Genomic DNA, 17,957 nt, shown 5'->3' with positions numbered 1-17,957 from the left:
AATTTTTTCTAAATTATCCCTATAAATACTTTCTCAGCCATAATCGAGTATAAGAGGAAGGAGGATATTAAGAAAGATGATTATGGTATTTTAGGAAAAACATGTCACATTTCTTATAATTAACTAACTTAACTAACTTTCTTAATATAATCAAATTAATTAAATGGGTTATATTAAGGATAGGGGAGTATTTAATCTGGTTTCAAATATAAAATTACAATTCATTTTATCTCTCATATACACATACTACCTCGGGTCCTATTTATAATAGTTAGTTAACTAATTTAAGTAGATTAAAAAAAAGAAATTAAGTTAGTTATTTGTAATAAATATGTGTTGTCTTTCGTAAAATATCTTTATTAATAAAGTGTATTGGCTAATTAAAACTATTATTATTAGAAGGATTATTTTGAAAAGAATACATAAATATGAGAGATAAAGTGAATATTTAGAAAAGACAACACATATTTATTACAAATGACTAACCCAACTTTTTTCTTTAATATCCTCAAATTAGTCAACTAGCTCTTATAACTAGGACCGGAGGTAGTAGCTATATTACAAATATTCAACTTAGCTAATTTTATTAATCTACTTAAATTAGTCTGACTCTTATATTAAGAATCAAAAGTTGTATCAAACTATATATATAAATATTACTAATTGTTTTGAGGCAAATGCCAATATTTATGTTAAATTTTATTATATTCATTATATCAAATTTTTTTAAGGGTTAATTAATCTGAAAGTCCTTATAGTTTTAATCAATTTTGAATTAGGTCCTTATAGTTTTTTTCTTTTTATCAGGTTCTTATACTTTCATCTATTTTTAATTAGGTCTCGCATTTATTTTTCTTTTTATTAAGTCCTTATAATTTCACTAAAATTTTAATTAGATCCATCTAGTTTTAATTTTTATTTATTAATTAAATATGAACTTAATTAAATAAATTAGTACTGAAATATAAAATATTAATAATTATATAATAAAAGATAAGTAATATAATTAATTAATAAGGAAATTTTTTTAAAACAATTAATTTTTTTGCTAAAAAATAAAATTATTATAATAATTCATTATTTTTAGAATATTATTGTTTATAAACTAATATTACATAATATATACTATTTTATGTTTATAAAATAGTACTATTAGAATTTATAAAATAAAGAATAAAAAATTCAAGGACTTACTTAAAAATAAGGTGATTTTATAAGGACTTTATAAAAAGAAAAATAAATGCAAGGACCTAATTAAAAACAGGTAAAAGTATAAGGATCTGATAAAAAGAAAAAAAATTATAGGGACCTGATTCAAAATTGATTGAAACTATAAGGACTTACAGATTAATTATCCCTTTTTTTAATTATACATGACTATATATAATATTTTTAAAATATTATTATTTAATTATAAACCTACATGTAGTAAAAAAATGATACATGACAAGTCAGGAACATTTATTAACATGTTCAGAAAATTTGACTTTTCCCCCCCTTCGTGTTAATATAACATTTGCTGTGTCAGAAATATTTATTAAAATATAAACACATCTAAGTTACACCCTATATACAAAATTGGAAATGTCGACTTATAAATTAAGAAGCTCCATACAACTTTTTTATTTTGCCATAATAAGAAATTCCTCCAGTTACCCGCAAGAAAACATCGAACGTCATTAATTCATCCTCTCGATCTCCTCCATTTCCTACGTTACTTTTACTGTGAAAATAGAATTTAAGTATTTTTTTTCCACACTTCATAATAACTAAAGACATTTGAATGTGAAATCTTAACTTTTGTTCTTAACATAAGAGTTCTTTTGATTTTTATTTTAATCATAAATATAAGACATCAATCCACTCTGGTTATTATATTTATTTTTTTAAGATAATTCTTATAATAATAATCGTTATAGCCAATACACTTGATTGGTAGAAACATTTTAAAAAAATAATATCTAATTATTATAAATAACTAAATTAACTAATTTGTTAACCCATCTAAATTATTTAATTAGTTCCTGCATTAAAAATATGAGATAATATATAAAGCAGAGGTTGACTGCACTTAAATATAACACCTCCTAATCTTAAATGTAAATCATGGGTGCTGCATTTAGGATTTTAGGTCCGGACTCCGGAGGAGCACTAGGTACTTCCGTAGTCTTTTTTCTTTTTTAAATATATATTTTAATAACAGATAATACTCATGGCTTTCACTGCATGTTTATAAAGTATATTTACTGGCCAAAAAAAAAAAATCCCCCTTAATACTATTTCTGGTTCTATATATAATTTTCACTTTTCAAAAAAGGTTTAATCCAAAATATAAATTTTATTTTTGAGTTTGTTTGGGCATTTATTATTATTTTTTCATCTGTTCTCTTTAATTGAGTATATCTAGTATTCCCTCTTTCTTATTAATATTACCTCTATATATCTCTTTTATTATTTTTTATTTATTACTTCTCTTATTTACTCTTGTAAATTTGAAAAACAAAAATACATTTATAACTTATTTATTAGTTTAAACTAATTTTAACCACTAATTCATTAAATGTGATTCGATTTAAAGCTTATATATAGGATTGGAGAGATGTCAAAACCTAGTTTTACATTTAATTTTATTTTAAATATAAAATCTCAATTTATTTTGTCTATTTTTTAAAAATAATTTTTATAAGAATTATACATTTTAAAGTTTTTTTTATAAACCGCATATTTTAAAGATTTTATTAAACAATAATTCTAGCTAATAGATATAATTAATAAAATTATTTTAAAAAAGATAACATATATTTATGTTAAATAATCAATTTAACTAATTTTTTAATTATTTAAATTAATTAATTAACTGTTATATTTATTATATCAACCTCAATATAGGTTAATCGCAATCTTCAATCACCGGGCATCAATCAGTTAAGAAATAGCTTCGGAAAAAAATTCGAAGAATAAGATCACACTCCGATTCGGTGACCTTTTTTTAACCTTATCTCTCACACGAGCACAGCCTCATCTTTCGCTGTTTGTATTAATGCTTTCTGCGTCATTACAGGAATCCTACTTCGACGATCCCAGTGCGCTAGTAGTGGGCAGTTTAATAATCCTCTCACTAGTCACTACTTTTCACTTTACTTCCTTTTCAATTTTTTCTCCCATTATATTTAAAAAAAACAGATAAACCACCATCTCTAAGAAAGAAGACTAGAGTTGTCATTTGCTGTTGAAGTTACTTCAGTTTCTTCTTGCAAACCCTAAATTATTGATTTCCCTACCAGATGTTTACATAAGAAAAATTGCACTGACGCAAACTCCATTAAAATTTTTATCTTCTCCAACAATTTCTCATCATTCAAGCCAGAAATGGGTGCACCCAACTCTTACCGATTTCACCAAACCGATGATGGACCGTAATCCACTTCAACGGCATTGCTTCAGATGGGAAAGGCCGAAGAAGAACAGCCTTTGCCTTCCAGTGTTGCCTCCGGTGATCCCGAGCAGAATGTGGAGGCAAGCTGTGGGTGCAGATGTTCAAAAATTCGGAAATTCATTGGCTTCAGATGCATTTTCGTCCTGCTGCTATCCGTCGCTGTGTTCCTCTCTGCTTTATTTTGGTTACCCCCATTTGTTCGGTACGCAGATCAGAAGGATCTGGGTTCCGATTCAAAATATAAAGGTAGGTTTTAGTTATTTATTCTCACTCTCATTTTTTGAGTCTGTCGGCAGCGGCATTATTCTATGGGCATAGATCTATTCCTTTTGCGGAGCTAATTTTTGTCTTTTCTTATTCGAAATAGGGGGTCTATACGATTTGTGATATCTGTTTTGCTAGGTCATTAGAACTTTCATACGTTTCAGGGAAAAATGCAGAGGAAAAAGTGAACGATATGATCATCAATTTAAGTTATCTAATTCTTTATCTGACGTTGATTATGCATCAAGGCCAATGACGGGGAATGAATTTTAACAAGGATAGTTTACGTGGATTCGATTTGCTAAAACTGGGAAGTGGAGGCAAGCTCGGTTGTAGTTTCTGATTGGACCCTGCTGCATGAAAAGTCGCAGCGATTTCGGGATTTCATCCTTTATTTTTTGAATTTTCTTTTTGATAAACCAAAAATATAGTTAAGCTGTCTTTAATTAGGAAACTGAGCTTCTCATATCTATTTTAAGTATGGTGTGGGGGCTTTAATATGCATTTGCATTTTAAGACTGGTTTTGACGCCACATTGAACGTTCTGAACTGGACCTCACATAGACTGCAACTTTTTAACATTATTTTCGTTATATTGTGAATGTATTTTGACAATTGGTCACCGTCATCGGAGGGGCTGTCAGCTCTAGGCAGGCGTTTTGCTTCTTTTGAAACATTCATACACTTCCACTTCTATAATGACATGTTTTCCGACATAACTTTTTCTTTTATTTCATTATCAATACTATACATAGAAACAATGTTCCTATTCAAAATTGTTATACTGAGTTTCTAACTTCTAACACGGGCTAACTACCTTGTGTGTGGCGCGGTGGTGATCATCCAAATGTTAGGTTTTGCTCGGTAGATTGGATCTTATGCATTATCATATTATTTAAACCAGAGTAAGCTTGGAGATGTTCCAAAAACCCTTTTTTTGGGCCATGATATTTGACACCAAAAAAAAAATTTGCTTGAGACTTTTCTTCTTGGAAATTTGGTACTCATCAATTTTTAGTGCCTGTATTGGAGGAGAGAGAAATGACATTATGAGGCATGCAAACCTCCATAAGCACTGCTGTGACACTAGACGGGCAACCGTTCTTGTTGCTTTTTCATTTGTCACAAACGCCCTTCTATCATGCAGCCTCTCTATGTGGCACATTTTCACCATCAGAATGTTTAAATTTCCACAAATATATTTACTACTGTTGGAATAAATGAATAAGTTGCAACCATTAGGTGATAAATTGAGGCTAAGAAGTGGAGCTTGGTGGAAAAGGGAAGAGCAATTAGAGTAAGACGTAATCAATGAAACTTCATGGTGGAAATGAGTAAGGCAGAGGCTTGTACACAAAATAATCTAAGAAGCAGAAAAGGGAAATTTTTTGTTGGCAATTCTATTGCCTAATGCATAATTAAGGGAGCTTGAAATAGGGATTTCTGTAAATCTAAAGACATTTCTCTTGACAACATACATTTTCATGGTATACTTAAAAGATGCACTTTATAATTATTCTTTGTTTTTCCTTTAGCATGCGCAACTTCTTTCTCTTCTATGCTATCTGCCATGTTTGAAGTTTGTTTTTTCCTTGCAAGGCAGTGAACTTTTATCCATCTTATAATTTATCATTACAATTTTCTTTGTTTTTCCTTTAGCATGCGCAACTTCTTTCTCTTCTATGCTATCTGCCATGTTTGAAGTTTGTTTTTTCCTTGCAAGGCAGTGAACTTTTATCCATCTTATAATTTATCATTACAATTTACAGTCACTTAGAAATGAGGCATGATATATCTGGCTAAAATGACCCTGAGTGCATCAACTTGTTTACATGTACTTCCCTGGCTTCCTGCATCTTTCTTCTTAACATTGTGTAATAAATCCATGTTGATGCAGATTGAGGCCAATTGTTATTAGCAATGTTAATTAGGGTTTCTAATTTGGAGATTTAATACTTTTTTGCGAAGAAATGACCTTGCTTGATTATTTTCTTGTTTATATCTTTTTTTTATTTCTCAAAAAGTACTTTGCAGCAGGCCATTAATACGCCCCGTCTCAACTTGGGATGTTTTGCTTTATAACTGACAATGAGTTGTTCGGTTTGCGAGTTGATTAAATATTTTGAGCTGTTTAACAATTGTTACACACCTGATATTACATTATTTGTCTAAACATTGTTTCTAATAAGCAAGAATGCAAATGTGTGATAGGAGGCATGTGTGCCTGTTATTTGATTTAATACTATGGATCATCACTCCACCTTTCATGTCAGCCATGGTTATCAACTTTCAGTTGTGTGAACCATGAAGCTGACATTGTCCTCTTCATATATATGTACTCAGTCCAAGTGTTTTAATATGTGATTTTGTGGCCCGGGATGTGTATTATTAGGAATGATTATATGATCTCCCTGCTTAATGGCCTTGTTTACTTTTGCAGGTCATGATATTGTTGCCAGTTTTATTATGAAGAAGCCAGTCTCTCTGCTGCATGACAACATTTCACAACTTGCAGATGACATTTTTGACGAGTTATTAGTTCCCTCTACCAAAGTAACTCTCTCAATAATTTCCTTCTAGGTTCATTAATATCTTGTTTTTTACATAATCACTCCATCCTCCTTTTTGAAACAGGTGGTTATATTGTCTCTTGATCCCCTGTCTGGGTCAAACATGACCAAAGTGGAGTTTGCTGTTGATCCTGATAATAAATACTCTGGAATGCCTTCAGCTTCTGCTAGTTTGATAAGATCATCTTTTGAATCTCTGATTGCTGGCCAATCCGATCTCAGGCTGACTTCATCCTTGTTTGGAAATCCCTTCTCTTTTGAGGTGCTAAAATTTAAGGGAGGAATTACTATAATTCCTAGACAGCATGCGTTTCTTCTGCAGAGACCACAATCACTATTCAACTTTACTTTGAACTTCTCTATTCGCAAAATACAATCAGATTTCAATCAATTGACAAGTGAGTTAGAGTCTGGACTGCATCTGGCATCATATGAGGTCCGTTCTTCTTGTCTTTTACTTGCTTCCCCTTCTTTTATCTTACGTACTTGAGGTCATCTTTAATTTTGAAGCTATGATTATGTTTCAATACCACAAAGTTCATATGCGACCTGTATGAAACTCTTGTATGGGAACCTGTGTGTTGGTTACGAGTCATGCATGCAGAAATAAATAATATATCATGTTAATGGAGTTTCGCTAAACTCTGCAATTGGACCTTGGATGTATGGAGATGTTCCCGTAAACCTTGTAAAGAATCAGATGACATGTTAATTTGAAACTTGTAGTATGGATGAACCATGTTGATTCTAATCGTAATTTTGTAATTGGAATGCAGAACTTGTATGTCATCTTATCAAATTCTGAAGGTTCAACAGTGGCTGCTCCTACAATTGTTCAATCATCTGTTTTATTTGCAGTTGGGAATGGGGATATTCCATCAAGGGAGAGGTTAAAGCAACTGGCAAAAACCATCACAGGATCTCATTCAAGGAATCTTGGCTTGAACAACACTGAATTTGGTAGGGTTAAGCAGGTTCGACTTTCATCCATCTTGCAGCACTCCCTTAACGGTAGTGATGGCAGGGGCACTTCTTGGTCGCCAGCTCCTGTTCCTCTGCCTCACCACCACCACCACCACCACCACCACCATCACCACCACCATCACCACCATCATCACCACCACCATAATTCCCATCTTGTTCCTGCAACTTCACCTACACCAGCACCTGAAACCAGGAAACATGCAACTGCACCAGAAGGGAGGAGTTCTCGAGCTGAGCCTCCTGTTTGTCAATTTGGACATAGAAAGAGGTCTTCCCGAAATGCTGGAAAGCACCCTCATTTGACGCCTGCTGTTGCACCTAACATTGCTACACACTATCCCGTTGCCTCACCAAAAAAACAAGTTGAACCGCCAGGACGTGCTTCTCATTCAGTTCCTGTATTGAGTCCTTTGCCAAATGTGGCTTTTGCGCATGCTGAGCCCCCTCCTAAGACTGAACCAGCTAGAGAACGTTCTAGCACACATTCTCATGAGCCGTCACCATCTCCATGTGAGTATGCTTGATGATCTATTCAATTATTGAACCTGACATGTTCATTCTGAATTAGACGCAATCTGTTTGTAAGAATAGTTTGTATGTCTTGTTTTCTTATTATTTTTCCCTCATTGAGAAGGAAAAATCTGATTGGGCATTCGGTCTCCTTATATTTGGAGCAGGAATAGGAATTGGACTTTTTACTCTGTCCCCTTATATAGCCCTCGAAAGGAAAATTTGCAAACATGAACTCACGATTTCCATTTATCTTCCGCCTTCATTCCTTTGCGAGTGTTTCTTGTAAATTCAGATGCATGCAGCAATTCTTTTGCTCATCTGTTCTTCCTGTTTCTGAGATTGATAAATCTTTTAGGTTCTCTTGTTAGCTTTTGGAACTTGAGTGTACTATTTTGTGTCAGTCCATGTTTTTTATACACTGCATTCTGATTATGCAGCTGATAATAATATCATGTGTTTTGCAGCTTCTGCAGGTACACGTGGGACTGAGAAATGGACGACTTTAATATTAGTAGTATTCTGTGTTACTTGTATAACAAATGACTGAACTGTATTATTCGGGCGGACAAACTAGAGTACTAAGAAAGTGAGCTACGCAAAGGGCGAGCTTCACATCCGAGTGGACATAAGTTGTCATTATGCTTGTAAATAGTTGATTGAAGAGGTCCAGGCAAAGCGATGCATGCATTTTGAGGTCAAAGACCACAAGTGGCAGGCCTTAATGACATGCATTGCCCCTCTATTGTGTATCCTTTTGTGCAGAGATGTAAGAGGGAAAATACGAAAGGAAAAAGGAAGTAACCAAATTATCCTTGTGTTTCTCACCCAATTATCCCCTCCTAATTCCTTCTGTGTGCTACTCTTTACGATTGAAAGGAAAACAAAGTTGGATGGATAAATGTTATTGACAAGCGCAGATTTGGGCTTAGTATGGCATCTTCAAATGCATTACTCTTGCCGTCGCCGCAGCCTGGTCCGAATACACTCTATGGGCTCTTTGTTTCCCATGTCCACTTACTCAACAAGTGTTGATCTAAGTGGAATAGACTTGGACACTTTAAATATCATGTTCTTGGTTCGATTCTTAAGGCAGTGTGTTCGATGTTTAGGACGGTGTGTATGAAAAAAACACTGATTAGTTTCTTACCTTCAGGTGGGAGGATATTTTGGATAATAAAAATATATATATATAAATAATATGTTTGTGTAAAAATACTTTTTTTTTTCAATGGGCGGTTTTTGATTCCTTCTTGGGGAATGTTTGGAAACTCTCAAAAGTATTAAAAAAATATTTTTATATAAATCAAGATAAAATTTCTTTTATATATTTATTTCAGATTCTGTAAAATTATTTTTAAAAAATTAATTCATATACCTTTTACTCTGGAATTTTTCAGGAAGCAGTCAGTTTGTTGGTCATCAGGTGATTGATTTAGTGGGTACGTAGTTACTGTCATTTAAGATTTTTCTTTTTTATTTTAAAGATTATATGTGTAGCTGAGTCTCATCAGTAAAATCGGCATTCGCTTTTATTATTGGTAAGAGGAAAATAAAAAGAGATGGATGATGGGTAAGAATGCGCAAAAAGACCCATAAAGAACAATGAGGGCAACGCTCCCGAAAACGCCTGGCATTTGCGACGCGGGTTAACAAACAGGTGCTGCGGGTGCACGTGTCGCTTTCTGATTGGGTAAAGGGATCGGGTCCGTTATGATGATCAGGAAATGAATGCACAAAGAAGACGGGGAATGCGCGCCAAAAATAGTATTGAGATTGCGGGAGGGAAGGAGGAGGCATAAGAGGAGAGAGATGGAGGGTTTGTGCTCACGGGCTGGAGATAACAACGTTGGGGGTGGGAGCGGAGTTTTATTTCGTATTACTCCGGCGCCGGGCTGCTTCTCTGGCGCTCCCTTTTGCTTCTCGACTCTCGTCTCCCTGCAGGCCTTCGCTGTGTTCAGGGTATGTCCTTTCTCTTCTTTGCAATTGCATGTTTGACAAACTGTCTAAAGCACAAACGGAAAAGAATTGATAAAATTTTCATTTGCTCTTCCCTTTTCCTTTTCTAATGCACATTTAGTAGCATCTAATATTGATATGCGAACTATCGATGAAAGCCTTCCGCATTATTTATTTAGTAGATGTGCGGGAAAAGCGAAATTTTCATTAAGAATGTTTTTAATTGTAGTCATTGCGATATTACATAATCTCTGTTCCACGGAATTGTGGCCATGTGCGGAGGGACTGCGTGTAGCCAGCAACTTCCCTGTAGTCAGGGTTTATGTGTTCTTATGTTTCCGTGCTTCATGCAATCCTATATTCCTATATGTATGTGAGAAAATTTGTTCGATATTTATTTTAACTGTCGTCTGATTTACTGTTTTCTGTTGTCGAATCTGCAGGTGTTACACGGGATCCAAGTAAAATTTGCAGAAGTTAGCCTAGCGATGAATTCAATCGGCATTCAAATTTTATGAAGCAGCATTCACGGTAAGAAATTGGCCGCATATTAACGAGTCTCCATTCTCCTGTGATAAAGGGAGAAATGTTCCGACAATTTTCCAACCATGATATGTCCTTAAAAGTTTGATGGGTTAATTTGGCCGTTGCTCAGAAAAAGTCATCTTTTCTATGATTTGAATCCGAACGCTCTTTTCTATTGATTCCATCTTGCAATGGTATGGGCTTACTTGTTCTTTTCTCATTGTTAAAATCACCGGACTTGTCCTGTCATCTAACTTGTGGAACGTCAAGGATAGCCGTAGTCATTGGTCAAATTTGGCACTAACTGGCGGGTGGAATATCTTTTGTCAGACGCGCCCGGGACTTCCAATGAAACTGATTTGTTGCATATATAAGTCAATTCTAAATACTTTTCCATGTCTCAGCCTATTAATATTAAATAGCAACGTATAAGGCTTTCGAGGTGTTGATCTTTGAGTGTATTTTATGCAACAGAATCTTTTAGAGTTTTAAAACATTCCTTTTTATTTGAAATAAGCATAAAAAAATTTTAAAAAAAAATCGAATTTGACTTCCGTTGTCTCAAGAAACTAGTATTTTCTTGTTTTCTTTTTGGTGACTAAAGGAGAACAGAACAGATTATTCAGGAAGAAGATGTGAGGAGCCTGTTTGGTTCCTACCTATGAGATGACTGGTTCTCAAGACCGATGACGCACTAGAATGTTGTTTTCTTTCATCTATCTTGCAACACAATCATGTTGGTCAGCACATCCAGAAGCAGGTTTTACATGTGTGCTTGTTTTGAATTTGCAGATGTCATCGCCCCAAGAAAACTGATCTTCAGAGAATTTTGTGAGAAGAACTTGACTTGGAATGCACTGCTGCCATTTCCATCTGAATGAGATTGTTTGAAATGGCTGTAGCCATTGATCAACATCATGGATTTAAGCCATTTAGTCGATCCTATGAATGCATGCTTCAACCCTGCGGTCCCCATGATCATAACATTCTAGAACTTAGCCAAACTAGTCATACCTTCAAACCAGCATTTGAAGCGGATAATATCCACCGCAGTTCCTCCACTCCATGTCTATCTTTAACCACTTCAACGGAAGAAGAGCTTGGTTCTTATCCAAGGATTGCGATGGTTGGTGGACGTGGAGCTCCTTCACATGCTCTTGTTGTTGAGGTTGCCATAGCTATGGCCTCTGGTGTTTGCCCTCAACCACTGTCAAAGGGGCTAGGTGGTGCCTATGTTTTCTGCAGCCAAAATGGTGATCGCATTGCTGTGGCAAAGCCAGCAGATGAAGAACCTTTAGCCTTAAATAACCCAAAAGGCTTGGGGGGTCGAATGCTGGGCCAACCTGGATTGAAAGGCTCAATTCGGGTGGGTGAAAGTGGCATACGTGAATTGGCTGCTTATCTCCTTGACTATGAAAGCTTTGCTGGAGTACCTCCATCAGCCTTCGTAAAATTCTGCAATGCTCCCTTTTTTGTTAATGGTGCAGCTGAAGTTCCTCCCACACATTGTAAAATTGCTTCCCTCCATCGCTTTGTTGATCATGAATTTGACGCGGGAGAGTTGGGTCCTTCTTTTTACTCAATTGCGTCAGTTCATCGGATTGGGATTTTAGACATTAGACTTCTAAATCTTGACAGACATGCAGGTAATATGCTTGTAAAGAGAAATAGCCACAAGGGCAATGGAGTTGCTGAGCTTGTTCCCATAGACCATGGACTTTGCCTGCCTGAATGGATGGATGATCCATATTTTGAGTGGCTGCATTGGCCACAAGCCTCAATTCCTTTCTCAGATTCCGAACTTGAGTACATATCCAAACTTGATCCATTTAGAGATGCAGAACTGTTAAGAACCGAGCTTCCTCTGCTGAGGGAATCCTCTATACGGGTTCTTCTGGTTTGCACCATCTTCTTAAAGCAAGCTGCTACTGCTGGCCTTTGTCTTGCTGATATAGGTCAAATGATGACTCGAGAATTTCGTGGAGGAGAAGAAAAACCAAGTGAAGTAGAAAATATTTGTTCGCGAGTCATGTCTAGCATCCCTTATGTTTGCAACAATGGGAGAAGAAAAGAAGAAACTGAAAACGAGTCTAAAATGTTTCAATTTGATAATGAAATTCAAGATGGATCTATTGAAGGGTTGGGACTTCCTCAATTGTTGCAGACCCATCATGGAGCATCTCAGGTACCCAAAACGCGAAGGCTTTCATTTGCAGGATCGATGAATGGATTTGCAGTACTGCCTCCATTGAACGACAAAAACGGTAATCCTACTACAAATATTTATACAGGAAAAACCAAAGAGAACACTGAGAGTCACACTGAGGAGAGTAGAGATAGAAGTTCGAATTTCTCTTCGTGGAGCCAAAATTTTGAAAGTGGCGGCCTTTCCTTTGCAAGGCTGAACCTAACCGAATGGGAGTTGTTTTTGGAGATTTTTGAGAAGCTTTTGCCTGCTGTATTTGAGGCTAAGAAGCGTAAAAAATGAACCAAAAGTTGGAACCTCATCCAAGTTAAGGAATGTTTTCAAAGCCAGAGATGAATCACCATCGCTTGTAGTTGTACATTGGTACCTAGTTTAGGTTTATATATGTTTGCTCGAGTTCTATATCACGCAATAATGGAATAGCGATTGGGCAGGCTGAGAGGGCCAATGCCATCCTTTCCATTTTCACCTTAGCAATCAATATAGCATTGTATACTAATGTTTATGGAATTGGTTGCTGCATTGTTTTGTGTATAATTTATCTTGGTGATTCAAATTAATTTCAAATTGTAATCGGCTACATTCATTTTCTCGTGTTTCCTATAGCCTGCTTGCTTTGCTTCTCTTTCCTTGCTTTCATTATGTTCTTCTTAGTATTTCAACTTTCTTTTTAATGGTTATGCTTTTTTTTTTGGTTGTGAAAGACAGGTACCCGAACTTGGAAAACAAAAAACTAGAAAAAGAAATTATCTAAGATAACCTTGGAGAGTGGGTTTCTTTTCACTCTATTCTTGTCCAGAGGATAATAATAATCCCGGCACTCTTGATGAAAGAACTCCATATTACTCCCAAAATAGTTACGAAATATGGACGAAAGAACAATCCATTTTAGCGTGCCAAATTTTGAATTCCAAATCATGAAATTATACTAAAATTAATAAAAATTAAGCGAAAATAAACATAAATTATATTGGCTAATTTATCCTTATTATAATAAATCATTATTTCGTTCATTTCTATATACATATTTGAAATATTATTTTAGCTAACTTATAGTACATTTACATTTTGAAATAATTACTAAATAAAAAAGTTAACAAGACTAAAGAATTAAAATATATGCATTAAAATTTTTTTTGGGTGATCTAAATGATTTTAAAATATCACCTGCATTTAAATAAGGATATTTGGCTCAAATATGTAACCTAACAATTATTAATGTTTAATGGTTAGAGAGATAAAAATTAAATTTTGAAAGTATAAGGATGTTTGTGTTATGTAATTAATTTATAGTTTCCAAAGCGGCTCATATATACGTTTTAAAAATAAAAAAGAGAGATATGTAATTAAGGAAGTCATTATATTTTACTCTTTTAAAAGACGCATCAATATTATACTAATAAAATAATATTTTAATTTGTTAAATTGTACAAGACTACATTTCATCGCACCCCAAAAGGACGAGGCCAAAACTTGAAAGTGCCAAATTTCTTATACTCGATGTCCAAAGAACGAGAGTAAATTGCGATGCTATTATCAACAGGACAATGTATAAATTTATAGTAATACTCTTACAATATAAAAAATAGATAATTAACCACAAGAGGAGAAATAAGTATTGTGTAAAAGCTGAATGTTTGGTTTTTACTTTTTAGCAGCTAAGAGCTAAAGAGGCTAAGACTGATTATTGATAGAAATAATTATAGTTTGTAAATAGAAATATTAAAGAGAACTAATTCAGAATAACTTAATGGGCGTAAAAGCAGTAAAGACTAAAGAGGAAGAAAACAAGGGCGCACGTGCAGAGTGCAGAGTGCAGTGGCGGCTGTGACCCCCCACCCCACACCCGCCCATCAGCCACGAAATTGTCGGAAACGAAAATTTTCTTTTTCATCTACCATTTCATTGCGATACATGAACAAATCACGCTTATCAACCTTACATGGAAAACCATAATTTGATCTACAGTGGTAAGTTCTTCTCACCGATTTTCGTGGAAAATTGCGTATCATTCAATTCAATCCCTTCAACGACCTCAAATACACCCAAAACATCCGATCCCTCCTCACCTCCTCCTTCCTTGATCTCCAAAATCTCCGAGGGAACTTCACAAGGCAGATCCTTCGTCGTCAATGGCGCCGATTCCTCGATTGAGTGGAAGGATCCGAATTTGGGAGTGACGTCGGATCCACAGGCGCTGAATTTGGTGTCGAAAGTGAAGGACAAGGTTCGATTGGGCGGTACGAAGTCCTCGATCTTCTCGAGAGCCTTGGGACACATCTTTCGCCTCTTGGAATCACGGGAAGAGTCGGGATCTTCCTCGTCGATCTTGCCACCGTCGACGGATGCCGGGGCCGGAGGGTCGTCGTCCTGGGGTGGCGCGAGGGTATGGTCCTCGGTGGAGGTGGAGGTGGAGGTGGAGGTGGAGCTGGCGGTGTTGTCGTCTGCCATTCCGTGGGAGTCAGAGTGGAGAGATAGGGACTCCCGGTTGGCCGGCGATTTAATAATGGGGGCACCCACGAAATTACCATAACGTCCTTCGTTTGGTTGTTGCCAAGAAACCCAGAAGAGTGCGCAAGAAGGATAACACAGTAACTACAGTCAAGTGCGGCTGGATTCGTTAGACTCGTAAGTCGCAACCCGTAAGAAAGATAGATAACGGTCTCCGTAACGATTACTTGAGCTCCACTTGCGTCAATTACTGCTACTGCCAGGTTGTAACTCGTAAGAACGAAGAAAGATAAGGGTCTTTTTTGGCTCTTTGAAATTTGTATGAAGTTTTCATTAGTTATATAAATGTTCAATAATAATAATAATAATACTCCTCCTGTCCTTAATACAGGACCCAATTGGTGAGTTGGTTTTGGTCCTAAATATAAGACCCATTTCTCATATTTATCAATTACCTCTAAATTACCTCTATAGATACCCTTTCAATCATAATCAAGTAGAAGAGAAAGATGAGGTATTAAGAAATATGATTATGGTATTTAGGAAAAACGTGTCATATTTTTATAATTAACTAACTTACCTAACTTCCTTAATCTAATCAAATTAGTTGAATGGGTCTTATATTAAGGATCGGAGGAGTAATATATTTGGAAATGCGCGACAATGTAAGAAAGAAGGATTGAGGGAATGGGGAAGGAGCAAAAGATGGAAAGGTTTGACCCTTTGACCCAAAAAAATACGGAATGAAAGTACCACTTTTGTTTTGGCCAATGAGAGAAGAGTCACAATTTGTTGGCACTCGACAGCGAATTGGAGGGAGGGAAGCCTCACGTGCGTCACAGTCGCCCCTCGCCATTGTGTGTTTGTACTGATTGCATTTTCCCCGTTACATCCGGCGATTCCTACCTTTTCAGGAGACTTTCTAATAATTTTTCTTGGGCAAAACAAGACTATCTAATCATTTTAAGGTTGAATTGCAATTAAGTGGTAAAATATATGAACTGATTGATTGCTCTCTCAATCTCTTTTTATAAGATACAAAATTTTAAATCTCTCCTCTCTTTTTTTAAAAAAATAAGATTCACTTTGGAAATAGCTAAATGATAAAGGGATTTTTATCAATTTTATTAGTAATTGATTTTTTTCCATACATTTTTTCACTATTTTCTTTTTTATTACTCTCTCATTTACCCATTTATAAATAAGGTTATGTTTTTTTTGTAAAAAAATTACATTTCTTGTATATTTATTGAATCTAAAGGCCTTTATGGACAGTTTTGAATATAAACGAAGAAAAAAAAAAAAGAGCCAGAAAAGCTCACACACACACACACAAACGAACAGGAAAGCTAATTTTTTTAAATCTGCCAAAAGAATGTCTTCCTTGTTTATAAAGGGTGATTACTGGCTTTAGGTGTAATGAAAGAGCCTAGGTGTAACATAAACCTTATTTTAAAAAAAAAAAATTTGACATATTTTTAGAACATGTAAGCACGCCCAAAAAAAAAAACTGTCTATCGTACGAAACACAGGGAGTAGCATAATCATTTATATGTGCTATGTCCAATATTGTTTGGTGGTCAGTGTTCAGTATATGTTTCCTCGCTTCCTGCACAACAGCATATGCGTCGACGTTGATGATAATTATAGATAAACACATATTAGGGAACTCGTCAAATCAAAAGACCGTACTTCATTCTCCCCCCTAATACTTTTCTCGAAAATCATGAATGGCAACTATTTCAAATCCTTTTAAGCGAATTGAACAAGAAATTATTTAAGTTCAATCATCCTCCCAATTTCGCAGCAATAATCACTGGTGTTTTACTGTAGTAGTAATTTATAAGGCTAACGTACGTCTATAAATTGATTAATGGTCCCAATGTACATAATGATTAATATGCCCTTCGTTATATAAACCTTGACCAACAATATCCAGTCAAACTCATAACCTCTGACCGGCTTCCAGCCATTAATTAACCGGGTGCCTATAAACACACCGACAAACACAGTACACATATTATTTATGCCAGAAGCCACGCAAAAAGGGGGGAAAAAAGAGAGAGCGATATTTAAAATTGATTGCCCACGTGCATAGTCAATAACGTTTACGTAAATATTTGGTTATTTATGAACAAGTGAGTACTGATCCTGCCGCCCAAGTGAATCAGTAGATATATTTCAAAGCGTGAACAAGCTAAGTGACGGATAATTAATTGGGATAATTAACTGATATATATATATGGGTTTATATGCGTTTAAAATTTTAGGAAATGCAATACTAACACTGGATACTGTGTATCAAAATAAAGGACTAATTTATAGAAGTCAAGGATAACTACCAACTTCATCATTACGTACGTAATATATGTGTGTGCTCGCGCGCGCATGTATGTATAGTCTGCCATATCACCCTAATGCATATCTATAATATCATTATTAATTTGGAAACACAAAATTAGTAAGATACATAAAAACCAATAAAGCAAAGGTGCCATAAAAAGCAGGGCATCAATTCTTAGATATACATACAAGATCCACACCCCTATACGCATATATAACTGAAATTATGTATAGCAATCCAACTCCCAAACAAAAACAACACCAGTATATATATACTCCTCCGGTCCTTATTATAAGACCCAATTTGACTTTTTATTTGGTCCTAATTATAAGACCCAATCCATTTTGTCTCTTATATTTATGTATTTTTTTCCAAGATAATCCTTCTAATAATGATAGTTTTAGCCAATATACTTAATTAGCAAGGATATTTTAGGAATGACAATACTTATTTATTATAAATAACCAACTTAACTTACTTCCTTAATCTCCTCAAATAAGTCAATTGGGTCTTATAATTAGGACCGGAGGAGTATATATATATATATATAACGACAAAACGATTGAGATAAGACAATACACTATGTCGACGCATTTCACTGCTTCACAACTAAAGTAACACCGACTAGTATAAGATTTAGTTTGTAGTTCAAACTGAATTACAGATTAAATCTCATATTAAGGATCAGTAATATGATTAATTGGCCTG

At 35.0% G+C, this 17,957-nt stretch overlaps 2 protein-coding genes across 2 annotated transcripts; both read left to right on the top strand.

The window, feature by feature from the left end:
- Window positions 1–3,126: 3,126 nt before the first annotated feature.
- Window positions 3,127–8,766, top strand: LOC114724576 (uncharacterized). Its single transcript, XM_028910941.1, has 5 exons — window positions 3,127–3,682; window positions 6,141–6,253; window positions 6,335–6,706; window positions 7,047–7,764; window positions 8,232–8,766. Exons 1-5 carry the CDS (start codon window positions 3,445–3,447, stop codon window positions 8,312–8,314), a joined length of 1,524 nt encoding a protein of 507 aa, XP_028766774.1. The 5' UTR covers window positions 3,127–3,444; the 3' UTR covers window positions 8,315–8,766.
- A 1,431-nt stretch (window positions 8,767–10,197) lies between these two features.
- Window positions 10,198–13,021, top strand: LOC114724574 (phosphatidylinositol 4-kinase gamma 1-like). Its single transcript, XM_028910939.1, has 2 exons — window positions 10,198–10,254; window positions 11,041–13,021. Exon 2 carries the CDS (start codon window positions 11,126–11,128, stop codon window positions 12,734–12,736), a length of 1,611 nt encoding a protein of 536 aa, XP_028766772.1. The 5' UTR covers window positions 10,198–10,254; window positions 11,041–11,125; the 3' UTR covers window positions 12,737–13,021.
- Window positions 13,022–17,957: the final 4,936 nt, after the last annotated feature.

The sequence above is a fragment of the Neltuma alba genome, unplaced genomic scaffold (genome assembly GCF_004799145.2).
Source record: "Neltuma alba isolate B1F8T4 unplaced genomic scaffold, ASM479914v2 tig00012192_pilon, whole genome shotgun sequence".
In the NCBI taxonomy this organism is placed as follows: domain Eukaryota; kingdom Viridiplantae; phylum Streptophyta; class Magnoliopsida; order Fabales; family Fabaceae; genus Neltuma; species Neltuma alba.
Note: the sequence above shows the minus strand (reverse complement) of the source record. Positions and strands in the feature narration are given on the sequence as shown.